Here is a 27,041-nt window from a genome sequence, read left to right on the forward strand (position 1 = left end):
TTAACACAGGACTACACTTAAAAGTTCAATGCCAAGTCACTGATGGGTTTCAAGTTGAGCTGCTGAGTTCATTTAAACCCAGGAGTTAACCTTCTCATTGCTATTGGTTTTAGTCCCCTCGGCTTACACTGTTTAGTGACCCCAAAGTGAAGGACCTCTGTTTTTTAGCAATCAAGATGGATGAGGGAAGACTGAAATGCACATGAAGAGAAAAGGCAGACAAGGGTCTTTGGGTAAATATGGTATCTTTAATTAAACCAACTAAGTACAGAGCTATAACCAACACTCCTGAAATATGAAAAGCAAAGGTGGTCTAAGCTGGGGTGCTTTTCCTCATTAGATTTTTTAACAGATTTTTATTGGACAAAACATTAACAATTTTGTGAAAACATTTCCATCTGTATTCAATTTTTCCATGGAAGAAGGAAGTATGAAATCCTATTCTGTCCTTACAGCAGTAACCACTTTGCACTCCCAAACACTGGAGATAAACAGCTGCAACCACCCCCTTATTGGGACACAGAAATGGAGGATGCAGGGACATTTGGGAACAATACACACAGCTCCATCTATAGAAAAAACTCCTGTAATTCTGAGAAATGGAGCAAGGGCAGATCTTGACAGCGCTACCTACCGAGGCAAAGCCTGGATCTTGTATGGCTGAGGGCTCATGGTGATGCCTAGTCTGAACTGGAGGTTGAGCTTCGTGTTCTTCGGTGCCTGGAACGTGAACTTCTGAAAAAGGGCAGTGAAGAACAGGAATAGCTCCGTTCTAGCCAGCTGCTCTCCCAGGCAAACCCTTTTCCCTGAAACAATAGCAACATTTGTGTGTATCAGCTAAAGGATTGTGTTAAAAAAAAGCTCTACCAGCAATGGTACTTTTTGTAAGTAAAAACAATGGGCTCCTATAGACATGCAGTGAGGATGCTCCGATGTGCTGTAAATCCAGCAGGCTGGAGCAAACTCAATGAATCTAGCATGCTGGAGTGCAGAAATTAATGTGCTCCACCGGCCTCCGGCATCACGTGTATCAGAGCCCCCATGCTGAAAAACGGTGGTGCGGTGATTTAAACTCAAGCTTATTGAATGTGCTTTGCTTCAAAGCAACCCGTTGCCATTTTTTCAGTGCAGGGATGCTGATACATGTGACGCTTGGGTACTTTAAATTAGCATGGCTTGCTAATTAAAGCGCCCTACCCGCCCACCTCCCAGGTCTAGAAACGCCCAATGACCCAATTTGTCTCCCCCTCAGGCCGATAAGTAGCATTTAAGCAGCTAACTGTAGTCACACACGTGTCATGTTGAAGCATTTAGCAGACTTTTAGGTCTTACTCTACCATGTGCAACAGGCTAGGGCTTTCTAAGCCTGCACAGAAGACCTTACTCCAGCCGTTTATGCTCTTGCTGTAGTCTTGCTGCGATCCTATTCCAGTGGCATAGGCCTGTAAACTCTAAATCACTTGAAGCTGCTTGAATGTTACTTGTGGAAAAAGTACAACTGGTGACTGGTTGGCCAAGAAGGAAGGTTGTCCTAGATCTCAGGCTAGTACTTGGGCAACTTGCCCAGGGAATGGGAGACACAGATTCTAGGTCACCCTCAGTCACAAGGGATTTGAACTTAGATATCCCACTTCACATTAGAGTACACTAATTGCTGGCCCAGGGCGAGGCCAGGGCCCAGAGCACCCTATTTTTTCAGGCACAGTCTAGCTCATTTCACCACCGTCCTTAGGAAGGTGCCCTATATATCATTTGGCCTCACATATACTCCCCTCCCTGACTGCCCAGGGGGCCAGCTTCAACAGGATGGGGAGAGATGGCTGTCTGTGACCTAATGCAGCAGGAGATGCAGGCTCCAGTTAAAAGGGAGAAGCCTCTCCCTTTTCTACATTTGCAGTGTACACAGCGCTCTGGGCCCAGGAGCACTAGCTACCGAAAACAGCCCCCAGGCATTTAGGCCGACTTTAGGGAGCAGGACTCAGGCTGGTCTGTGGCTCACTCATCCCTTCTGCTCCTGATGCCTGGATGGCTGTCTAGTTCATAAAAGCATAGAAAATTAGGGTTGAAAGGGACCTCAGGAGGTCATCTAGTCCCACCCTGTGCTCAAAGTAGGACCAGGCCCAGCTAGATCATCCCAGCCAGGGCTTTGTCTAGCCAGGCCTTAAAAACCTCCAAGGGTAGAGATTCCACCACCTCGCTAGGTAAGCTGTTCTAGTGCCTTACCACCCTCCTAGTGTGAAAGTTTTTCCTAATATCCAACTTAAACCACCCTCGCTGCAACTTAAGACCATTGCTCCTTGTTATGTCATCTGTGGGTGTGACTACACATGCCAATTTAATGCATATTAGCCGAAGTTAATGCTCATTAAGGATGCACATCTACATGTGTACACCCTTAATGTGCATTAAAAATGGTGAATTTAGGCTATTTGCACCTACATTGGACACCTGCAAATGCAAGTATCAAATTTAGGCTTGAATAGTTCAAGTGCATTAATGAATATATAGATGCTTTAAAGCGCATTAATGCTGTGTAAGTTGACTGACTTGGGATGAACTTTAGTCCCAAGACAGTTCACACATAACATGAATGCATTTGAACACCTGCACATGTAGACCCATACCTAAACCCGCTTCATGCGCATTAAGGTAATGCGCATTCACTTTAGGCATGTGTAAATGCACATGTAGATGCCCTGTCACCACTGAGAGCAGTCCAGCTCCATCCTCTTTTGGAACCACCCTTCAGGTAGTTAAAGGCTGCTATCAAATCCCCACTCAGTCTTCTTTTCTTCAGACTAAATAAGCCCAGTTCCCTCACTCTGTCTTCAGAAGTCATGTGCCCTCAGCCCCCTAATCATTTGTGTTGCCCTCCACTGGACTCTTTCCAACTTGTCCATACCCTTTCTTTAGTAGGGGGGCCAAAACTGGACACAGTACTCCAGATGCGGCCTCACCAGTGAAGAATAGAGCAGATACTTATCTCCCTCAATCTGCTGGCCACACAGTTCTGACATGACTTCACTTCCTGGCCTTCAGACATAACCAGGACCACCCACGCCTAGGCTTTGACAAGGCTGAGCAGGCTGCACCCCGGCCCCAGAATCTAAACCCTGACCATGACTGTAGCTACCCATTTTCCATGGGTCCTCTATAATTAATAAGTTTGCTCTGGGCTTTTCCTAGGTAGAAACACAGAGGCCCAAACCTGGTGCTACTGGAGAGAATCAAGCCGATCTCACCTGCTGAGAAGGGCAGGAAAGCCTCTCTCTTCCTGAACTGGCCATCCTTCAGAAAGTGCTCAGGGTTAAAAGCATCAGGAGTTTCCCACTCGTTCCTGTCAAACAGCACCGACGTCAAATTGGTGATCAGAGTGATCCCCTGGAAAGAGAAAGAAAAGGACTTAAAACCAGTTCTGTTTCTTTGATTGTAACCTGCAATGGAGTGAAGGGCAAGGACCTTTCTTTTTTTATCTTGCAGATGGTATAAAAAGCAGGTTTTTCGTTTGTTTTTAAAAAAAATTTTCCCACCTGTCTTTTTGCCCTGTAGGTAGATTATTGAGTTTGGTTTTGCTAGTGGCTTGCCTGGAGGACCTGGGAGAGTTTTTTCAGTCCTAGGGGTGAGGTGTTGATGTCTGAGGAAGAGACCTTTTTCTTAGCTTGTTTATCACAAATTTGGGTAAAACTGTCACCGTAAATACAATCACCAGTCAGAGCACAAATCACTTCCCCTCTCCCCTAATCAGGGTTGCTGCCTTCATATAGCAAGGGAGGATTAGGTTGGATATTAGGAAAAACTCTCTCACTAGCAGGGTGGTGAAGCACTTGAACAGGCTACCTAGAGAGGTGGTGGCATCTCCATCCTTGGAGGTTTTCAAGACCTGGCTTGACAAAGCCCTGGCTGGGATGATCTAGTTGGGGCTGGTCCTGCTTTGAGCAGGGGGTTGGACTAAGTGACCTCCTGAGATCCTTTCCAACCCTAATTTTCTATGATTCAATGATATAGGGAATGTTATAAAGCTGCTAATACTCCAAAGTCTCTTAGGACAGGTTCTGAATTTCTAACAGAATACAAGTACTGAAAATTCAAGTTCAGGCTTTTATATAAAGCATAAAGCCTCACAAAGGATTGCAAACCCTGTTTTAGGCTCTTGGTGAGTACTGGCCTTCAAAAAACAATATGTAGCTAAGTAGCTAGTACTTTACAATGGATGTGTAATGATTGTGTGCACATATTTCAACACAGTTTCATTGTCTACCCACTGGTAATCTGGTCCCGAGCATCTCTTACAGGATAATGTTGTCCTGGTTCACGCTGACTGACAGAATGGTTCCCAGTCTGGTTTTGTCTGGCTGATTTCCAGCATGAGGCTGCCAGTCAGCGGGAAACTCAGGAGGAACATGGACATGGGTCCTACACTTCCCTGAGCAAGCAGGAGAGAGGGAGAAGATGAATCTGCCCAGGCGTCAAGACCTGAGCAAACCCTGGATTAAAGTTGCTTGGGCAAAGCTGGGGCAGAGATTCCACCTGCTTCTTCCCATAAGGAGAAGTTTCTGCCTGGCAGTCTGGCTGGAGGCAGTCAGAAATGCTGCAGGCCCCAAAGAGGCAGCTGTGCAGACTTCTGGAGGTGCTAAAGAGGGAATATTTCTATTTCCCTGCTCTAAGCCCCCCCAGAACAGACCTGCAGGCACCAAGAACTCTACTGATCTTGTGTCAGCCAATAGCCTCAGCAATGAGCTTGTGCTAGATCCTGTTCTTTGTGCTAGATCCTGTTCTTAGCCCATATATTATGGCTTCAAGCTATTAAATAAAAATATATTCCATTATCGTTTTTGTAGTCATCAGGTCAAAAATTCTGGTCTGATTTTCAAATACCTCCATGGTGCTGGGAATGTGTATAGAAATAAGGAGCAGCTGTAAAATGCAGGTCTGGATCTGGATTGGTTCTCTAAATGGGTCAGAACCACACCTTTCCTGCCCTGAAGTATGAAGGCATTCAGATGTGGGTTTCTAGTTCAAACTCCTCTTGATTAATTCCCTAAACCAAGATAAAAAGCAAGACTACATTTCCTTCCAGGTTACCTTTGGCAGATGGAATCCAGCCAGTGTTGTGTCCCTTGTTATCCTTCGGGGCACATTTAAAGGGACAATGTTGCTTATCCTTTGAATTTCATGCACAATCGCATTGGTGTATGGCATGTTGTCTCTGTCATCCATGGCTGGCAGGCGAGACTGGCCAACCACTGTGTCGATCTCTGCTTGCACTCTCTCTGTGGAAAGAGCTCTGTTTAAGTACCAGAGTGCAGTCTCTACATTTGAATGTACCAGTAAGCATAGAAAGGTATGCCTGTTTAGCTTAAGAAGAGTGTCTTGGGCCTCATGCACTAGAGGCAAGAGAATTTTTTTGTGTAACTAAAGAATAAATAGAAAACCTCGTTAGAGGATCAATTGCCTCTGATGCAGTAGAAGGAGAAGAAAACTGTCCCCAGTCCATGCCAGTGATGTTGCTGACAATATGGTATGAACCCCCACTTACTGAACCATCTTATCAAGCAAGGACGTATAGATCAGTAGAGAGAACAATGGACCGGGAGTTGAAAGACCTGTGTTCGGGCTCTGCGTGTTGTGCAAAAAAATTGTCTTCATACACACCTCTCCTCCCTCTCACAATAGACACAGGGGGTGCCTATAGACGTGCTCGTTTGTGTTCTAATTAGAACACTCCAGCATCGCCTCGCTGTCACGTGTATTAAGCCCCCATGCATTTCAAAATGGCTGCAGGGACACTTTATCTAAACCACATTGAATGAGCTTTATATAAAGTGCCCCATGCCCATTTGGAAATACGCAGGAGCTTAATACCCATGATGGTGGGCCATTTTAATTAGAGCAGCTATCTGGGAACCGCTCTAATTAAACCAATCGCCCCACCCCCGACCATGTATATAGGCAGCAAGAGGTATTTTCAATCCATATTCTGTCTCTGTTCAAAATAAGATGCTTCTCCACCAGTTTTCTCTCTGAGGCAATCTCCCACATTTTCCCAGCACACACTGGCCTTTTGTCTGTCTGTACTGAAGGAGATCTCCCTGGGACAGAAGAACAAGCACAAGTAAGGGCCACATTTTAAAAATCCATGAGCAACATCACTGAAGCAGGTACATTAGACACAATGCCATCCTCTCCCTCGATCAAGCTTACTGTGGCTGTGGAGTTTTCTTCTTGCTTCTACATTACTTGCCAAATGTTTATCAGGGAAACATTTCTGAATGGGGAAAATCTTTGGAAAGAAAGCACTTAGGCATCAGCATTTCATAGAACAGCATTCAATATCCTACCAGAAGGCTCTGATGCTGGGATAGAAACAAAACCATTTTACCTTGAATTTCTGGATATAGGGCCATGTACAGTAGGGCCCAGCGGATGGTTGTGGAGGTTGTCTCAGTTCCAGCAAAAAAAAGATCCAGTGTAGAAAATATGAGATTGTTTTCATGGAAAGTAGAATTGGCTTCATTCTAAAGAAAATGTTTTAATTCTAATCAATTCCATATGAATGTTTATTAGTCTGCTTCCACGCTACATTGCAGGCTCAGATCTGCAAAGCAGAGGTTCAACTAAGGAGTTTTTGTGCCCTGGGGGTAGTGCAGGGCTGGTCCAGTCTCAGACCTATAACTGAGCAATACAGGGCTGCTATGGCAAAAGCCAGTGGGGATGGGCCCCTGTGTCTACCTCGGTGCCCAGCACCCTCCTCCTTCCCCCTAGGTACACTACTGCTACAAGATGTTGCATGCAATGTCCATTGACTTCAGGGAGAGCTGCCAGCCCCCAGCATGTCCAAGAATAGAGCTTAAAACAGGGAAGACTGAGCTTCATTCTTTTGGATGAAGTTTCTGCTGATTTTAGAGCTGAGTGCTTGGTTCAAGATGGCTGTAGGCTAGAGCTGGTTTTGGGTGTGAGCCCAGAACACAGTCAGTGTATTTTAACACACCTTCAGGCTCTAGTTCATCAAGACACTCAAGCAAGCGCTTCTCTTTCAGCATGTGAGGAGTTATTTGGATGCCAACGGGGCCACCCTCCCACCTGAAGCTATGTGCTTAAGTGCTTGGCTGAATCAGGTCCTAAGTGTTAACTCACTGAGGGTCAGTTGCTCATGAAACTCAATTACCTTTGCGATTTCCTTCAGATAGCAGTCAATGAAATCCCTGGTGTCTGCTGGATTCCAGTCCTCCCTGTGCTTTGCAATCTCTTCTCTTACAAAACACTTCAGTTTTTCCCAGTTTTTAAAAAGGGTGTGATGGTGTCCTGGGAGCCACTTCATTACGGTGGGAAAGGAATTATACAGCTTTGGGCACAGAGACAGAAGAAAGGACACTTTGGTTTTAGAAAAATAGGCTAGTGCAGTATAATGTCCCCACATCTATTTCCTCAAGAGAGACCTCGACATTGCAAAGACAGAGAACTGAGACAGAGAGAGATTAAAGGTCTCAATCAAGGTCTCACAGATCATCTCTTTTAGAGCCAGGAAGTGATACCAGGCATCTCTGAACCAGCAGGCTCTGAACTAACTGCTCAGTTTATAGCATGCCATCCTTTCATCCATGTGCAAGCCGTGCATGCACTTGAGGCTGCTCTCCTCTGAACTTAGAGGTAAGTAGCAGGCAAGATAGAAGGCTGAAGTCCTGGTCACTGATCAGAGCCAGGGCACCAAGGCCAAGTATCTGATGGAAGGTAAAATTTAGGAGCTGCAGTCACCAGCACAAGTATAGGCCATGCTGAGCGGACTATTGCTGCTTTTCAGTTAATCCTATAAAAGGCTGAGAGGCTTCTCTAGGGTATGGACCATCAGAATCAAGAACAGGCTATCCAATCAGCCCTGGGTGAAGGAGGAGGAATCACCTTCTGCAGGGGAGGGTGACACATCCCAAAGAGAAACCAGAATTGAGGATCAGGCAGGATAACCCCAGGGAGCTCAAGAGAAAAAACTAGGGAACGGATAGGGAAAGGCAGAGGATTGCTTGGGGAAAAGAGCATCTGAACACCTCAATCAGGCCCAAGAGAAGTGTGCTTAGGGCCAAGAACCAGGCTGACAAACTCAAGTATGATATCATAGGATGTTTGGCAGGGAGAGCAAAATGAAGTCTTTACACTGCCTGCAGTCAGAAATCGAACAAGCTGTACCTGGCTCCAAAAACTTCCCTCGAGCTGCACTGTCTCATCAAGCAACCGCAGTAAACTCTGGAATCGACTGTCATCATATTCAAACTGGCTCCCAAAAGTGACAGAACAAATGATGTTGGAAACAGCATTGTTAATTTTAAAGTGAGGGTCAAAAGGATTCCCTGGAAAACACCAAAAGGGAGAGATAAGATCCTTCCAGCTTCGCGGAAAAACAATTAAAAAAGTTCTTGAGGTGAGTGCAAATGTCAATATGGGCATCCTACATACCACCCAAGTGAGCAATGTCTCTTACACGGTGACCCCAAGTACTAAAAGTGCTTTAAACACAGTGACTGAACAAGCAGCTACTTCAAGTTGGCTTTATAGCTTTAATAAGTGCGTGCGTATATTTTTACACAGGTTTCCGCCCTCATAAAGACTTAGGGAGGTTAATTCCATGCGTCTTCACCCTTGTCGTTAATGGAAACAATTGTGTAGATTGTTTTGTGAATCCATGTCTCTGTGTGGAAGAATTTGGGTCCATTCCTGCTAGATAGAAAACCCAAACCTGGACAAATTTATGCATCCAATTCCAGGTCTTGACCTAAATCTCAGTTATTTCAGAGTTTTAAAAAAAGAGCCAAATAAAGACAAAATACCTCCAGAGAACTCACATGCAATTTCATGCCCATAATTGTCATATTATTGTTCCTTAATAAAAAAAAAGTTCACAAATCATTCCTTTACCTTTCTCTTCCTCAACTGCCTCAATGAGGTACCTGATTTCCTGCTGTATTCGTTTCTCTAAACTCTTTTTCCCCAGACCAAAATTCCTCAGAGTTGATAGGATAAATCTCCTTTGCTTTTTCCAATTATATCCGTTAGAGAAGATCACGCCTGTGGTGAGAGATAATCCCTGTTATTTTGTGGTGACGTTAGGAGACTGGACAATCACAACACTCTTCCTCCCTTTGGGATTTTAATAGTGAGTCTGGTTCTCTTTCCAGAGGACGCTCTGCTCTCGTTTGGCCTCTTATCTGTGCTCCATCACTCTCACATTGGGATTCTTGGGATATCAGTGTTGGGCTATGAAAACAAATCTACTTATCTATTTACACACACAGCCGCATACGTGGGAATACAGAACATGGGAAATATATGAAGGCCTAAATGGAACCAGGCCTGTAAATGTCTTTGAGGATCTGGGCCCAAGTTACTGAGACAGGACTTGGTATTGTTTGTAATACTTCTGAATTTATTTTTTTTTACAATCTCTAGGATAATGTTGCATGCCTCCATTTCCTTGACTTTCTCATACATGGTTATAACTTGGAAAATATTTGGGGTAACATTGCACTGAGGTTAGCCTGGGAATGGAGTTGGGTCTTTGCACTAAATTCTCTGATGTATTTGGTACCCAAGAGAGACATGAAAGAAGCCCTAATGTGAAAGACTAGCTTGGAAAAGAGACTCCCAGAGACTCAAGGTGGAGAAACAAAGGCAGGACGGAGAGGAATGAGAGTTTCATGGGAGGCCACTCAAGTCTTCTTACTGACTTTTAAGCCAAAGCTCTGCCTAAGATTTGGCTCAAGTGTTGTGGCAGGAAGACTCTGCCTGCAAGATCAGAGTGGACCAATAATTGCTGTCTGTTCAGAAGGGGCTGCCTGCTGAACTGCATGCGACTTTGGGGTGCTGTCCTTCTCCTTTAGGAGGCAAAGGCCCTGTCCAGGAGTGGAGCTAGAGCACGTCTTGTTGGTGGACCACAGATGAGCAGAGGGTTCAGGGACCAGCAGGCTCCAGAGTCAAAAATGAAGCCAGAGAGTCACCCACTATAGAAGCGATGCCTGGGGTGGCTTCAGATGGGCACTCAGAGAAGACCTGTATTAAGATTAGGGATCCCAAACAAGAGCCCCTTTGGGGAGTCCATGACAGTTACTATGCCGCCACTGATTTCAGGGGATTCGTGTGAAACCCACGTGCAGGTGTTTTCAGGATCAGTGCATTCATTATTAAAACATTACAATAGAAATGCTTGTCCTAGAAAGAAAAACTCACCGAAGCCACCAAATAATTCCTCAAAACTCCGGATCGGTGCACGATCCATACAGTTTTCACCCTGATAAACTAATATTTCCTTCACAAGCTGGAGTCCATTTACAATCACAAAGTGCTCACTACCAGCCTGCAGGCTGAAAACATCACCATATTTTTCAGCATACTGGAAAAAAAGAAAAGATTGAGTGATTTTGTTCACAATTAAACTTGCTTGTTAATGAGAATTAGGGACCTAAGATATGTGAGCAGTCAGGATTTTTGTTGGGGATATTTTTTATTTGACCAACTGCATGGTTGGGAGATTTAGACTACAATGCTTTACTTTCCCCCCAACAATTATGATTAATAAGTTGTATTACAATGGCGCTGGAGGACCATGCTGTTCAAGCCCTCCTTTCTTGGCCCTGTGAGCTTACAACAAAACGTTACAGGTGTTTGCAGCAAACAAAAAAGGGGGAATGAGGTAACAGTAGGAGAAAGCTGTTAAATCACTAGGACCACCTTATGTCTTGGCCTAAATGATCTCAAAATACTAGAGCCCAAAGCATCAAACCAAATCCTTCCTGCCTGGGACCTGGGACCTGCCTCTCCTGGTGAAGAAATCAAATATTCTGGTTTAAACAGTGTGCTCCTGTCCTGTCAGAGGCACTGGTGCTCTCTGGTTCATATGCTGCTTATTACAAACTGTGCTGCTCCCCCCTGGCTGGCCCTGACTGGAAGCTGTGAAAATAAATGGAATTACTGGGTTCCTCTGTGTCCCTTGGGGAAAAAAGAAGGGCAAAGGGGCCGAATATCAGAGAGTCATTTCTAAGCTCCTCTGGACCTTCTGGGTCACCTTCAATCCTCATGGGTTCCTGACTCATCGTCACTGCTTGTCCTACAGGCCTTTCTGGCCCTTGCACAACTTCCGAGCAAGTTCGTGCCAGCTCATACCTCCTAAAGTCTTGTAATTAAATCATTCCAAGCTCTTCTGCAATGAACTCTTGAAAATCCTTTGGAGATTTTAGCCATCTCATTTCTCCTAATCCATCATGAGTCCTTCTAATCCTGCTGAGCACCTCAATCCCAGCCCAGAACCTTTCAAATCTTGAGTCTTTCTATGCGTGGTACCTCTTTATGAGCAACATCTCATCTGTCAAGTCTTTGTAGGCCTTCCTCTTCCTGATATCACTGCATACTTAGCAAGGCCCCAGGAGGCAGGATGATCGTATATTCCTGGCCTCAAAATGGGACACCATGCCCCCAACCCCATTACCCTTGCTGTCTGGCATGTTTAACTGCCTCCCAGTTCTGGTCTCAGCACACCAGACAGCATGACTTGGTGGAGGGGAGGATGGTGCAGAGGGCCACAGACCAAAACTGGAGAGAGACAGTCCCATTTTCCTGAGGGCTGTTCCATTTTAAACATGTGTCCTGCTGTCCTGCTGAAAATTGGACTAAAACATGCATTTGAGCAAACTGTCAGGATGCCCAGCTGGCTATTTAACATGGGCCTGCCCCAGAAAAAATGGGACATGTGGTCACCCTACCTGCATGTGTGACAAACCCCGACCAAGCTATAGTTCCCTTAGTCCCCATTTGTCCTGACACACTGCCATCCACAACATGCAGGTCTCGATTCACCTGTAATGCCAAGTTTGCTTGGGAGCATTCCCCGTCTCAGGCAGACAGCCTTGGTGCACCCTGTTTCTTGAGCACTTCCACTGGGGACGGGATCCTCAGGGGGATGCCCCCACACCCAGCCCAGGTGAGAAGCATGTGACCCGGGTTTCCTACACTATAACAATTGCAGGTTGCCACGGTGGGTGGCTCACAGGGACTGCCAGCAGCTGGCACAACCCAGAGTAGCCCGGAGCTAACTAGCCAGTTACCCTCAAGAGCCGTGCGGGGCGTTCTTCAGCTGCCGCCTCAAGACTTTTGCTCATCACACCCTGTTGGCTATTACTTTTGAAGAGCGTTGCCATATTTCCAGTTCAAAGAAAGAGGACACCTGTTGGGGGGGTACACCTCACTCCCCACCTACAGCCTCCTGGTCCTGCCAGTGCCCCTCACTCCCAAACTGAAGTCCCCCATCACAAGCCACAGTCCCTCATCGCCCCCCCCCCCACCCCAGGCCATGCTGGTGCCCCTCACTCCCACCCCATGGACCCCTGACCCTGCTGGTGCCCCTCACTCCCACCCCCGGCCATGCTGGTGCCCCTCACTCCTGACCCACAGCCCCCTGCTCCCTCCAGCCCCGCAGGAGGGGGCTACCAGCTGCCCCCATGCCAACCAGGCTCAAGCGCAGTGACTCCAACTTGTGCGGGCGGCAGTGGAGCGAGATTGGCCCTGGCACAGGTGGGAGGGAAGAGGGGATGCCTGTGGCACCCACCTCCCTGGGCTGGGGCTCCAGTGCCGTGCCAGGTAGCCTGGCCATGCCCACCCTGGGCAGCATCTCCTGGTCAGCCCAGCCCCAGGAGCACAGGCACCATCCCTGGTGTTGCCAGCCTGGTTGCAGAGCTCCCCACTGCCCTCTTCCCCCGCTGGAGGGGCTAATACCTGCCCCCCACTCACTTGCCACAGCCCGAGCCCCTGGACACCATGCTTCCCTCAGCACCAGCACACACCCATTCCCCTCCACACACCTCTGCCACACACATAGACACACACAGCCCCCCAGATAGTCCGCAAGACCTGGCCCTCCAACCCCCGCCCCCATTGACTTACCTGCATGCAGTTGCTGAGGCTACTGCCATGACCCTGCCTGGCTGCATGCCAGCTATGTGTGTGCGTGCACAAATGCACATACGTACACTGCCTCCAATCGCCCTTTGCCCCACATCCACCAAGGAAGCAGAGCAAAATCCCAGACATTGGTTCAGATTTTTAAAAACTACCTGGATGGAGATCAGAGGTCCAGTAAGAGGACATGTCCAGGAAAACCTGGACGTATGGTAACCCTACTTTTGAAAAGGAGTGTCTCTGATTCCTCTCCCGTTACCTCTTACCTTCTGTATGGAGATGTGAGGCTGCTTGAAGTCAAGATGCAATATGTGGCCCAGAAACGGAAGAGGCAGCGGTCCTGGAGGGAAATTCACTGCACGTCTCCTTTTCATACAATCTGCTATCAAAAGAAATGCACCTATGAAGACTGCAACGGTCCGGAAGGACACATTCTCCCAGAGAACGGTTAGAGACGAGAGAAACTGCAGCTGCATTTTGACTTGCACAATGGGCAGAAACTATTGTGAAAGGAAACTAGGTAGTAAATCAGCAACCCGCCCCGCCCCTGGGTTTGGGAGGAGGAGCCAGGTCACAAACAACTGTGGAGGGATGGTAGAGTCCTCATCATTCATACCTATGAGAAAGTACGCCAAGGAAATGCTAGTGGGATAGTAATTAAACTAGGAGAGCTCCCGGAGGGAAGCCAGACTGGAAACTGCAGTGTGGCTGTATGTCTCTCCTCCTCGCACTGCATGGTGTTAGGACTGGGAACAATCTCTTGCTAAGGAAAGAAAGAGAGAGTAAATTCCCTAAATTGGCAGGGGGCAGACAGAGTCAATGGAGACAAGGAGGGAAGGAGAGGCTAAAATCCTAGTGTAGCTGTGGAGTCCAGTGCAGCCTCCTCCTTTGGAGGCCGTTAGAAAAGTGTAGCCGGCCACATGGCATTAGAAAATTTGGGAGGCTCCAGGTGGATTCAGATTCATCAGGGAAAACCCAAGAATGCAGGAAAATGCCCACGTGTACAGCCAGCCTTAGGGAAAATTGCACCCTGGGTGAACTTGCAATTGGACGCCCCCAACTCCTCTACAGGTCAGCAACACTGCTGCCGGCAGAGGCAGGGCACAGTCTGGCAGGGAGGTCGAGCAGCATGGTGTGCCAGTGCCAGTGCCAGTGCCAGGCAGGGGGGTGGGTAGGCACCGCTGATGCTGTGCGCGAGCAAGGAGGGTGGACTGAACCAGGAGCTACCCCACCCATGCCTGGCTCGTCCTCAGCACCAGCTGGAGGCGGGGGGTGGGCTGGGATGGGCACCACTCCTCCTGCCTAGGGGCAGGGTCACTCAGGGTGAAGGGAGTGCAGGCTGCTCACGCATGTGTGTGTGTGTGTGTGTGTGTGTGTGTGTGTGGCGCCCCCCTAACCACAATGCTCTGGGCAGTCTCCCACGTCGCCCACCTGTAATGCTGGCTTTGCCCTCATGTGCCCTTCTATGTGCCCTTGCCTTCACTGAAGAGAGAAGGAAAGACTCGGTGAAAGAAACTTTTGAGGCCCGTTTTATAGGGATCCATAACATTAAGTATGAAAGGGCAAAAGGACAGCGACACCGTCCCATCATCATCATCATCACTATTATTATTACTGTTCATACTACTATTAATCGTAATAACAACAATAATTATCATCATCGCAACAGCAACATGTACAAGGAATGTATTTCCAGAAAGGAGACATCCTTTTATTTGTATTTTGGAAAGAAGTGAGCTTGCTAAACGCAAAGCCCTTCTTAAAAATGACAAGGGGTGAAACCTTCAGCTGAAAACATAGCTCACTCACAAAATCCCCATCTCTGTAGGACAGCTGCGGTGATGTGATATGCAGAGGACTCTCCCATGTGGCTTAAATGTGCAATTACACAAAAATTGTTCTTCAGAGGCATTAAATTACTTCACTGCCTTAGATTTCCAGTGAAATTCCGTGGAAATGGGCTCTAGTTACTCTGAGTTTTCCTGTTATATTCAAAGAAAACATCCTTTATGAAGGAAAACCCTGGTAAAATATCCTTGCCTCTATCCTAAACAAAATCAACATAAGTCCACCTACGTAACAGCATTAGAAGTTCTGTCTAATATGTATTTTAGTCAAATAAATGAGCAAAACTTCTACAATTTCTAATTAAAAGAGCTTTTTAAAAAAACTGTTTGAAGGGCTAATATTTGAGAGCCCTGAAAGAGACAGAACAGTATGGGCAGAAGCATTTTCACACAAATGCAAACTTTAAAATATATTACTCAATTATTTCCTTATTTATCTCCCTATCAGTACATTGCAGGAGAGGAATGGGGCCAAGGGCAGTTCCACTGAAGTCAAAGGGGAGCAGGGAGGAAGGAACATGAGGTTACTATTTGGGACGTGCACGATTACCTCTCTCTTTTGCAGATGATCTCAGGGCATCATTGGAAGAAGAGGTCCCTGGGTATTCTACTGATTTTCTAGGCCTCTGAATGCTGGAAGCTGTAAGGGAAGAGATGTGGTCTTGATAGGTCCTATAGAAATACTCTTTCCCTTAGCCACTATAAATAAAGGCTCCTGGACTAGAAGGACCTGGGGAATGACCCAGTATGACATGTCATGTTTTCCTGGGAACTGTGAAGGGAATAAACTATGACTTGACACTGCTTTATGGCTTTGGAGTGTGCTTTTCCTACAAAATCCAGGACATTGTTCTGAAGATATTGATTTTGTTCCAAACTCCATAGCAGGTAAAACTATAATGTGATTAATAGTGATATAATCATAGGACTAAAAGGTAAAAGAATAAATTGGTACCTACCTTTGATTTTCTACTACAAAGTCTGCAGGATGGGCTGCAACTGAGGTTTTTTGGGTCAAAAAAACCCTAAAATACAAGAATGTAAGTATTTAGCAATTGGTAGGCGGCTGCGGGGCTTTGTAGGAGCTACCATTTCAGTCAGAGCCTCTCCCCGTTCTTTTCGGTGGGCTCCTCCCTGGATACAGTAAATCTCCCACAATGTAAAACCTTTTCTCCGCTTCTAGAGGGAAGACAGCAGTACACTGTGGTGGTCCCACCAGGGGTCCTGGATTAAAAAGGAGTATGAAAACACCCAAGCTAAAACCCTATGAGATACCACAGAAGCATTTCCAAACTGAAATAGGATCTTGGGATCGTAGGAAAGCAGGGCTCAATGGGACCTCAAGAGGCCATCCAGTTCAGTTCCCTGCTCCAGTTAAGGTCATTCCCGACTAAAACTTCCCAGCCAAGTATATTCTTAACCTGGTTTTGAAAATGCCCAGAAATGGAAATGCCACAAATTCTTTAAGTAGTTTATTCCAATCCTTGACCACCCTCACAATCAGGAAGCTCCTTCTAATCTCCAACCTAAATTTATTCTGCTGCAGCTTGAGACCATTGCTCCTAGTCCTGTCCCCTGCAGTCACAGGGAAAAAGTTCCTTCCTTCTTATAATCACCCTTCAGGGATTTGAAGACTATTAATTCATCCCTCAGTCTTCTCTTCTCTTTCCTAAATATTCTACTACTTTCAGCCTTTCCTCATACATATGATTTTCCAGGCCGCTAACCATTTGTGTTGCTCTTCGCTGGACTCTTTCCAATCTGTCTACATACTTTTTGAAGCGTAGGGGGCAGAAAACTGGATGCAGTACTCCAGATGAGGCCTCCTCATGGCCAAAAAGAGAGGAAGAATCACTTTTCTTCATTTGCAAGTGACACTCCTGTTAATATAACCCAGTGTGCCGTTGGCTTTTTTTGCAACAAGAGCATACTGTTGATTCATAGTCAGCTTCCAGTCCACTGTAACCCCCAGGTCCTTCTCTGCAGTACTGCAGCTTACACAGCCATTTCCCAGTCTGTATTTGTGCATCCAATTATTCCATCCCAAGTACAGGACTTTGCACTTATCTTTGTTGAATTTCAGCTAGTTGCTTTCAGATCGTTTCACCTGTTTATCCAGGTTATTCTGGATCCTAGTGCTACCGTCCACAGGGTCTTCAGATCCACACAACTTGGTGTGATCTCCAAATGTACCAACTGTGCACTCAATTTTATCATCAAAATCATTAATGAAGATGTTCACCAATACTGGACCCAGGACAGACCCCTAGGGAACCCCACTTGATACTTCCTGAGCCACTGATGACTACTCACTGAGCACAATGATCCAACCTTTTATGTATCCACCTTACAGTACTTTCATCTAGTCTGTATTTCCCTAGTTTATTAATGAGAATGTTGTGGGAGACCATGTCAGAAGCTTTGCTAAATTCCAAGTATATCACATCCTCTGTCTCCCCCAATCCATGGAGCCTGCCTCTCCATGGGGAAAAGTAATCTGATTGGATTTACTCACAAGAGTTGTATGAATCAAGTAATAACTAATATTGTACCCATTTTTATGAGTAGACAAAAGAAGGATGGAGAGGACAAGGCCTAAATATTTAAGAGTGGTCTATGATTTAGGGTGTTCTAAATTTTGAGCATGCATTTTGCTCCCAACTCTGCCTCCATGGCATAGTATCACATGATGAAATGCGTTACCAACATGAGATGTCTCAACTTGGGCCTACAGTATTGAGGTACCCCAAACTGAAATTTGATCTAAGCGTTTTTTACAAGTTGAAAGAATGTATACAAAGTTGAAGAAAGAGTCTGTGGCAAAGCAGTCTTTACTAGAGTCTTATCAAAGGGAGGCGATATCCCCGACCCCACCTGAAATACAGGAGGGTTGCATTTCAGACTGCTTGTCCTCCTTTTTCCATGATGCATTAAGAATTACATTCCCTACTGCAGGTACTCTCCCAATGCATCTACAAATCCTAGAAGCCCTACTGGGCCTGTGTGCCCTTTCATCTTCTATAGTAGTGATGTCCAACCTTTTTGAACATGGGGCTGGATCATGAACTTTTTATCACCCAGTGGGCCAGCGAGCCATATTCAAAGACCTCACAGGAAGCGGTATCACATCAGAAAGTGATGTCACATGACCTTTGACACCAATGAAGTTGCAGGAAATGACAATGAAATGGGTCTGGAAATGTGGTTTAAAATCCCAAATAAAAACAATATAAAAGCAACAATGTAATATAACCAAATACTTAACTAAAATAAGCACTTCCGCTTCCACTCACTTCTCAATGAATGAACGAAGCGTAATGCAGGCTTGCCCTGGGACACCTGGGCGTACAGCACCAGGTAGAGGAAGCCGTGGAGGAACAGCCAGCTGTTGGCCTCCAGCAGCAGCAGCGAGGAGGAGGAGGAGGAGAAGCAGCGCCTCAGGACACTGCCTGGCTCCATCGGGGATGAGAAGCATTGTCTTCACATATGGCCACGCGCACACAGCCCACCTCCCTCCTCATCCCCAGCTCCCATGGAGGAGGAAGAGGAGGAGGAGGAGGAGAAGGAAGGTGCGAGTGTGACCTTGTGCTTCCTCCTCATAAGTGAACGCACGTGTGTGGCACCCCCGTGCGGGCTCCTCAGCATCCCACCTGGGGACACGGTCCCACTGACAGCCGGGCAGCCATGTTTCACGCTCGCACGCTCATTCCCGCACTGGACCACACTGCCCTGCCCCACACCACCCTTTTCCTGCTGATGCAGTGCAGACCACCCCCAGCCTAGGGCTTAAAGGAGCTGCATGATGGGCATGGGGGGGGCCTCAGCCCAGGCCCTGGGACCCACCTGGTGCAAGCTCACCCACACCGGCCTTGATGGCTGCGGTCGGGGGAGCCAAGAGAGGGGCCCTGCTCCCCCCATGGAGAGGGTCAGCAGTCACGGGGCAGCCAACTGCCTCGTAGTCCATGCTCGCCGGTCACCTGCTGAGGGGCTGGGGGCAGGAAAAGGGGTGGGAATGAAAGCAAACAGCATTTACTTTCATGTCCCATTGCAGCACCTTGGGCCTCAGAAAACGGCTTGGTGGGCCGCATGGCGGTCCGCGGGCCTTATGTTGGACAAGCCAGTTGTATAGCATACAAAGTAAGCACATGTGAAGCAGCAAGTATTCACTTCAGATTTGGATTCAGCTGATTTGGAGGGACAGTGATTCTATTTGGGGATTCAAACCACTGTCCTGATTCGATTCGGCTGATTCGGATTCGGAGATTCAGTGCCGATTGGGAGATTCACCCATAGACTATACTTTGCTCAGCCCTAATACAAAGCTTGCAATTCCTGCTATCTTGTACATTGAGGTCAGCAGCACCAAATAAAAGCTACTTCTTATCAGGGGCCAGGGGGAAGTGGGGAGCAGGCTCCTCCCACTAATGGGCACTCTGAGATGGGAGATATTCCCAGTACTGCTTCCAAGGCTGACCACAAGAGCAAAGGTTTCTTATAATCCACACATTGGTTGCTAGGAAACTCCCAGCATAAAATACTAGGAAAAAAGTTTTAAAAATTAAGATTGTGTTGGGAAAGGGAATGGGAGCTTTTCTGATTGCAAAGCAAGAGTTAAATGCGAAAGGGAAGAAAGCAATAAAATCTTCCTGATCCTTGAAAGTGAGAAATATCAGAAAGCCAGAATGGGTGGTTGTGAATTCAGAAGATAATTTTACGTTGTCCAGAGCTTGGGATGTGAATTTCTGAGTTGGAACAGTGAAGAAAATGAAGATCTCTGTTCCAGCCATCTTTCCTGAAAGGGAGAGAAAGGGCAGCTGATGAACAATAGCAGTCCTAACAGGATGAAATGATTGAAAATGGAGAGTTATGGTCTACTCCAAGAATATTCATATGGCAATGTCCTTTAAAACCTTGGTGAATGCCTTCATTTATAAACAATGCTACCATGATGTTCGGAGTGCTCCTCATCAAATGAGTTGATAGTCTTAAAGGAGTTTTTAATTACAGGTAGCTGCTTCTAGACACGATCAAAGTAGAGTGGTAAGGCTATAGGAATGAACCCTGAACTGCCCTTCCCTGTGCAACATCTTTGTGTAAATGAACTGAACGCTTACATTTAGAGTCTGACCACTGTCACTACCAACAGCAGTATTATGCTAGTAACAGTATTGGTCTTTGTCTTTTTCTAGTGTCTGAACTATTGAAAGACATGATTTATGGGCCTGGTTTTTCCACAGAGTTAATTCAATAAAGATAATCAACATTATCAGAAGCTAAGCCAAATATTACACTGAGAGGTGAGAGTTTTTTTGTGCTATCTTTTATTGGACCAAATGTATAGTTGGGAGAGATGTTACACAAGCTTTTCAGTACAAACTACCCTGAAGACCTGCAGAAAGGTACTTTTATGTGCCCAAAAGCTTGTCTAACCAATCTCTCAGTTATTCAGCTTGCCCAATAGAAGACCGTCCAAAACCCCTTTGTGTCTTGTACATTCCCTGGATTATCATGGCTATAATACTCGATCCCCACCCCTGCCTCCCTGACTTATAGCACCTTCTGTCTTCATTTAAATTATAGCAACTCCTGAATGTCCTCTTCTCTATATTCTAGCCTCACATATGCCCACTGGAGGTTTCTTTGCATGAAAGATTTTCTTCTTTAGAGGGACAGGAATGATGGGATTGCAGGATTGCTCCTCAGAGCAGTACCACTAAACAATGCTGGGCATTGTTCTTATGGCCAAACACCAGAAATCAGTCAATAGCCAACTTATAAAATGTCATTGACCTTTTCATGCAAAAACATTCCCTCACACATTGTCCTATTGGAACAGCAGGGTAGAAAAGCCTTCTGTTTCCTAAACTGGCTGTTTTCCAGGAAATGCTCTGAATATAGGCATCAGGCCTTTCCCACGCATTCCTACCAGACATTATTGATGTCAAACCGGCAATCAAAGAGATATCCGGAAAAAAAGCAGAAGAGGCAAATGGGAAGTGAAAGCCCTTCTCTGACTGGTAAAAGGTTATACGTTGGTCCTTGATGTTAAATCAGTCCTGGTGCTACTGTGAAGTCCTGCTCTGCATATAAAGTGAGATTGGTTTTAACTAAGCAATTTAATTACTGGTAAATCAGTACAAAACTTAATTCAGCTGATCGATAGTTTACATTGGCTTACTGCGTGTCAGTAAATTGCACTTTTGCGGGTGGCTAAACCAATATAAGCCAAATTTAAACCAGTTAACCTTTTAAAATTGATTTTAGTTATACAAGTACAATGTCTTAGAGCAGGGAACAGCACCAGTGGGGGCCATGGACCCTAGGGGCCACATACCCTAGCCCACCCTGCTGCACCGCGATGCTCCCCCACTGCTGTTTCCCAGACCCTCTGCTGCACTGTACCCCCGTCCTGCTGCTGTTTCCTGCCCCCTCCCTGCTGCATCCGCATGACACCGCATTGCAACACGTGACCCCCCTGCTCCTGCACTCTCCATGCTGCTGTGCCCCAAGCCCATGTCCCCACTCCCTGCTGCACCCTGCTGCCCAGGCATCCTGACTCACCCTTAGGTCCCTGACTGTAAGCTTCCCCAGTGCTGCAGATCGTGCTGTGCTGCACAGCCCTGCCTCACAGGGGCAGGGGAAGGAAGGTGAAGCCATGGGAGGGGGAGCCTGGAGCCCCCAGGTGCTTTTGCAGCCATGCAACATGGGGAGCAGCGGTCAGGTGGAAGTCTGGGGGTGGGGAGCACAGTTTAACCATGTGGAGGCCAGACACGGCCCACGGGTCACCAGCTGCTCAGCCCTGCCTTAGACTATACATGGCTTTGCTTGTTTCAGCCACCTAATATTGTTAGCACATACTAAAGTATCCCCCACCTTCCAAAAGAGGAAAAGACAGCCTGTAATCAAGATGCTAGGGTGATTTATACAAAAAATGATGGCTCATTTCTCTCCATAAGGCAACTCAACCTGTGACAAGGAAACGTAAGAAATGTAAGTTTGATATTTGCTATTATAATGTTAGCACAGCATTTGTATGTGAGGAACTAAAAGTTCACTCTTAAATAAATAAGTGCTATTTATTTGCCAGAGCTGAATTTCTTAAGCTACTTGGTTCTGCCATACCAAAAACAGTGCCAGCCATGCTCCTTGGGTCTCAATCTCATATCATTCATAATAATGACCCAATATTGCTTTTCTAAACCAGATTGTCTGGCAGAACAAGTGAAAATCAAAGAATTTAATGAACATTTCCATTTTAGTAGTTTAAGAACTAACCCCTATAAAATTGTCTCTTTTACACAGGGTCTTCTTGCACTTTGAGCTTCTCAAATGTTGATCAGTGTTAGTGCTGGCTCAGGTTTGGAGCAGTAACACCTTAAAGCTAAAAACCTTCTCTAATTGTCCCCCCCTCTGCACAGCTGCAACCTGTCACTAGAGAGGCCTGACTAGGAGCTACAGGGCTGGTGAACCAGGAAAGACTTGTATCCCTGCTCTAAGTTGGGGTACATGAGAGATGGGCTGGAGGGGGTGAGGACATGAACCTGGGAGGTGGAGAGTTAATAGGATGGGGGTGGCTACTGAAATGGGAGGTGGAAAGGAAATGGGGGTGGGGGAAATGAAGGAAGTCAGGCACTGAAGGATAAAATAGAAAGAAGTAAAAACCAAACAAGCAAAAAATAATGTAAAAAGAAATAAAGAGAAAGCATATTTAAAGAATTTCTCATGTTTTAATAAATTGGGATTGGAGTGTGGGGCACTGGTCACGCTTCCTGCAGTGCTGGGTTGTGGGAATGGTGAGGGAAAGCACTTTTTGGGGAGCTATTGCCCCTGCCCTAGGAAGGAACCCCTAGCTCATGGGGATCTGAGCTGGCTCCCTACCTTATCTCCTTACCCTAGCCTCCACTAGACCCCATTCCCCCACAGACAAGTCCATGCCCTGCAACCTGGCTAGCCAGCATGTCTTCTTCAGGGTGTTTGTATAGAGTTGCCCCCCCTAGGGGTGGGAACATCATACCTCAGGGGGCAGGAGGGGGAGTTAGCTTGGTACCAGAACCACCTCCTGGGTAGTATCAGGGGGTGGAAAGCTTGTTCATACACAACAGGAGGGTGTGGGAGGGGGCAGTGCATCCTGGGATGCTGGAGGATTGCAACTCGGGTGGCTTATCGATGGGGAGTGACCACACATTAATGGAACGCCAGCTGGGTAACATGGATCACCGAGAAACCTGTCCTGGAATGGGGTAACTTTGAGCTGCTTAAAGTGTACTTAAAACTAGTTTCAGGTGTTACTATGTGGACAATCCAGGGGTTAAGAGCTCCAGAAGTTGCCTAAAATTAATATGTAACAAAGTCCGTAGACTCTTACACTGTGGTCCAGAATATAACAAGGATCATATCACTGCTCTGGAATTCTTTGACCGCAGACCAATAACCAGGAGGAAATGGCACAAAAATAGTAGCAAGCTACATTGTGGGAGAAAGGGCTCATTAACAAAAGCAACAGAGACCGCAGGCTAGGCACCTGATACCACAGGCAACCATGACATCTAGTCCAATTCATAATGGATCGAGCTCCACTGTAAGACTAGTTAGGTTGGTGGGGCCTACTTCTCCTCTTCAAAGCAGGGGACGGGCTTCTAGAGTTTTACTGCTCTGATGGTTAGGAGCTTTCATAGATTTCATAGACATTAGGGCTGGAAGGGACCTCAGAAGATCATCGAGTCCAGCCCCATGCCCCAGGGGCAGGAAGTCAGCTGGGGTCAAAGGATCCCAGCAAGATAAACATCCAAATGTCTCTCAAAGGAGTCCAGAGTAGGTGGCTTGCACCACCTCTGGAGGCAGTCTGTTTCAGGCCTTGGGGGCTTGGACAGTAAAGAAGTTCTTTCTCATGTCCAGCCTGAAATGGTCTTGGAGGAGTTTGTGACTGTTTGACTGTGTCATCCCTTGGGGTGCTCTGGTAAACAGGTGTTCCCCCAGACCCTAATGGACACCCCTTATAGGCAGCAACCAGTTCCCCCCTGAGCCTGCGCTTTTCCAGGCTGAAGAGTCCCATGGCTCTCAGCCTCTCATCATAAGACCTGTTCTCCTGCCCTCTGATCATGTGCATGGCTGTCCTCTGGACTCTCTCAAGCTTCTCCACAACCTTTTTAAATGGGGGAGCCCAGAATTGGATGCAGCACTCCAGCTTCAGCCTCACCAAGACCAAGTACAGTGGGAAGATGATATCCTGGGATTTGCTTGAGAAGCATCTATGGATGCAAGCCAGAGTTTTGCTAACTTCACCAGCTGCGACATCGCATTGGTGGCTCATATTCATCTTGTGGTCAATCATGACCCCCAAGTCTCTTTTGGCCATAGTGCTAGCAAGCATAGCACTGCCAAGCCTATAAGTGTGCTGCAGGGTTTTTTTCCCCAAGGTGGAGTACCTTGCATTTTTTGGTGTTGAATGTCATCAGGTTTTCATCTGGCCAGTTTCTGAGCCTGTCTAGGTCAGCCTGGATCATCATCCTGTCCTCGTTTGTGGACGCTTTACCCCAAATTTTGGTGTCATCAGCGAACTTGCCCAGTCCACTTCTGATACCAATGTCTACAATATCAACATCGTTGATAAAGATGTTAAAGAGTATGGGTCCAAGGACAGAGCCTTGGGAGACCCCACTGGTCATGGTGCATCACGATGATTTACTTCCATCTATTACCACTCTCTGGGTTCGACCTCAGAGCCAATTCCCCAGCCATCACACTGTGACATAGCTGATGCCACAGTTGGCCAATTTTACCATATGATGATCATGGGACACCAGATCGAAGGCTTTTTTAAAATCAAGATATATGACATCAATCTCTTCTCCCTTGTCCATGTGATATGTCACCTGGTCATAGAAGGAGATAAGATTGGCCAGGCTAGACCTACCCACAACAAACCCATGCTGGCTGTCCCTCAGGATGTTGCCATCAGCCAGTTTGTCAAGAATGGTCTCTTTGATAATTTTTTCCAAGATCTTCCCCAGCATAGAGGTCAGGCTGACAGGCCTGTAGTTCCCCAGATCTACTTTCCTCCCTTTCTTGAAGATAGGCACCACAATGGCTTTCTTCCAATCTTCAGGCACTTCACCTGAGCACCACAAGTTCTCGAAGATCCGTGCCAGTGGCTGAGCTATGATCCTCGCCAGCTCCTTAAGTACCCTGTGGTGTAAGCTGTCTGGGCCAGCTGACTTGAAGGTGTCCAGACTCTCAAGGTGTTCCTTCACATGATATACCCTGATGATGGGTAACAATTCTCCCTCACCCTGGCCGTCCCGTACTGTATTGAGCAGGGCCGTCCCCTGGGACTGGTGAAAAACCAATGCAAAATAACCATTAAGCAGGTTAGCTTTTTCCTGGGCGTCGGTTGTCAGTTGTCCCATATGGTTTAGCATGGGTTCAATGTTACCCTTGCTTTTCCTTTGGCTCCTCACATATCTAAAACAGGACTTTTTATTGTCTTTGATACATGTAGCCAGTTGGAGTTCAGTCGCAGCCTTGGCTTTCCTAGTTCACTCCCTACAGGTCTGGACCAGTACAGAATACTCCTCCTTTGAGGTGGATCCAGTCTTCCATCCTTTATAGGTCTTTCTTTTTAGACACAGGAGGTCCACAAGTTCCCTGCAGAACCAAGGGGGCTGCTGTGCCCTTTTGTTACCTTTCCTCTGAGATAGGATAGACATTGCTTGTGTTTTCAGAATCGCTCCCTTGAGGAGCAGCCACTCATCCTGAACTCCCCTCCTCTTCAGGTCGTGGTCCCTTAGGGCCTCACCAACAAGCCTCCTGCACTTGTCAAAGTCAGCTTTCCTGAAGCCGAGGACTTCTGCATTGCTAACTCACCAGCTTTTCGGTGGATAGCGAAGGTGATCAGCTCATGGTCACTGTCTCCCAGCTTCCCTTTGATCATTAGGTCACTGATTAGATCATCCCCCGTTACCAGTACCAGGTTGAGCAGTGCTTTGCTTCTTGTCAGTCCATTGACTTCTTGAGTCAGATAGAGCTCATCCAAGTGCATGAGCAAGCTTTGTGACTGTTTGGATTTAGCCGAGTGCTGTTCCCACGAGATGTCTGGGTAGTTGAAGTCTCCCATGACAACCATGCACCAGGAGCGTGCAGCCTCAGCCAGTTCCTTGGCGAATTCCTGGTCGAGCTCTTGATCCTGATTAGGAGGTCTGTAGTAGACTCCTAGCATTGTGTTCCCTGTGCCATGTTCACCAAAGATTTTAACTGACAGAGTCTCCAGTCATTCACCCTAGATGCCAGTGTCAGCTTGCAGGGATGTGCAGCTTTCCTTGACATAGACAGCTACACCCCTGTCCCTTTTGTGTACCTGATCTCTCCTGTACAAGGTATAGCCATCTATACCTGTGGCCCAGTCATAGGTGAAGTTCCATCAGGTCTCCGTTATCCCTACGAGATCGTAGTCATTCTTGTTTAGCAGGAGAACCAGTTCCTCCTGTTTGTTCCCCAAGCTCCCGGCATTGGTGTACAGGCAGATAAGTGTCCCATTGGATGCCCTAGTCGTCCCTACACATCGTTCCAGGGCTGGGGTAGGGGTGGGTTCCCTTGAGTGCCTTATCCTGCTGGATTTGCAAAAGTTGCCCAGTGGGCTTACTGTGGCTGTCGTCCCCACCATCCACCAGCAGGCTTAGGTTAAAGCCCAGTTGAGCAGGTCAGCCAGTCTGACTGAGAAGAGGCTCCTCCCCAGTGCACTGAGATGGAGGCTGTCTCTTCCCAGCAGACCACTGCCTCTCCCACCAAAGAGCAGACTGTGATTGTGGGAGGCAAAGCCGTTACAATGACACCAGTGCCACAGTCTTTAGTTAACTACCTCGATCCTCCTCTCCCTTCTAAGCCTATAGTCCAAAACCAGGAGAATCAAGGACAACACCACCTGTGCCCCCCTTAAGCCATGCTTCCAAATCTCTGTAGCATCTTATGACCCGGCTGGGATTGCTCTGAGCTGTATCATTCATGCCCACATGGATAAGGAGCATAGGGTAGTGGTCGGTGAGCTGGATGAGCTTTGGGATCCTCTTGGCTATATCCCGGATACAGGCTCCTAGGAAGCAGCAGACCTCCCAGGCTAAGGGGTCAGGGTGGCAGATTGTGCCCTCAGTACCCCTCAGGAGGGAGTCTCCCATGACAACCACTCTACGTGTGGCCTTAGGGAGAACAGGGACGGTAGCTGTGAGTGATTCTCCATTGCCTGCAGAAGATGGCAGCTCTGCAGGCTCT

The 27,041-nt window shown here is 47.0% G+C and overlaps 1 protein-coding gene across 1 annotated transcript; it reads right to left on the minus strand.

Annotated features, from left to right (window-relative positions):
* Positions 1-228: 228 nt before the first annotated feature.
* Positions 229-13,442, minus strand: LOC132250745 (cytochrome P450 2J2-like). The gene is made up of 9 exons (XM_059727896.1): positions 13,200-13,442; positions 10,213-10,375; positions 8,905-9,054; positions 8,179-8,339; positions 7,166-7,342; positions 6,380-6,515; positions 5,083-5,270; positions 3,243-3,381; positions 229-806 (listed from the first exon to the last, which is right to left on the minus strand). The coding sequence occupies exons 1-9, from the start codon at positions 13,407-13,409 to the stop codon at positions 631-633; spliced, it is 1,500 nt and encodes a 499-aa protein (XP_059583879.1). The 5' UTR covers positions 13,410-13,442; the 3' UTR covers positions 229-630.
* Between the last annotated feature and the right edge of the window lie 13,599 nt (positions 13,443-27,041).

This window comes from Alligator mississippiensis, chromosome 5 (genome assembly GCF_030867095.1).
Source record: "Alligator mississippiensis isolate rAllMis1 chromosome 5, rAllMis1, whole genome shotgun sequence".
In the NCBI taxonomy this organism is placed as follows: Eukaryota; Metazoa; Chordata; order Crocodylia; family Alligatoridae; genus Alligator; species Alligator mississippiensis.

Excerpts from the sequence above, each read along its gene's own strand:
- LOC132250745 (XM_059727896.1), bottom strand. The coding sequence starts at position 13,409 with ATGCAGCTGCAGTTTCTCTCGTCTCTAACCGTTCTCTGGGAGAATGTG. Across the intron at positions 7,343-8,178 it reads AGGGAAGTTTTTGGAGCCAG|CTGTATAATTCCTTTCCCAC; the intron begins GTACAGCTTGTT and ends CTGTGCCCAAAG. Across the intron at positions 5,271-6,379 it reads CCTATATCCAGAAATTCAAG|AGAGAGTGCAAGCAGAGATC; the intron begins GTAAAATGGTTT and ends CTCTTTCCACAG.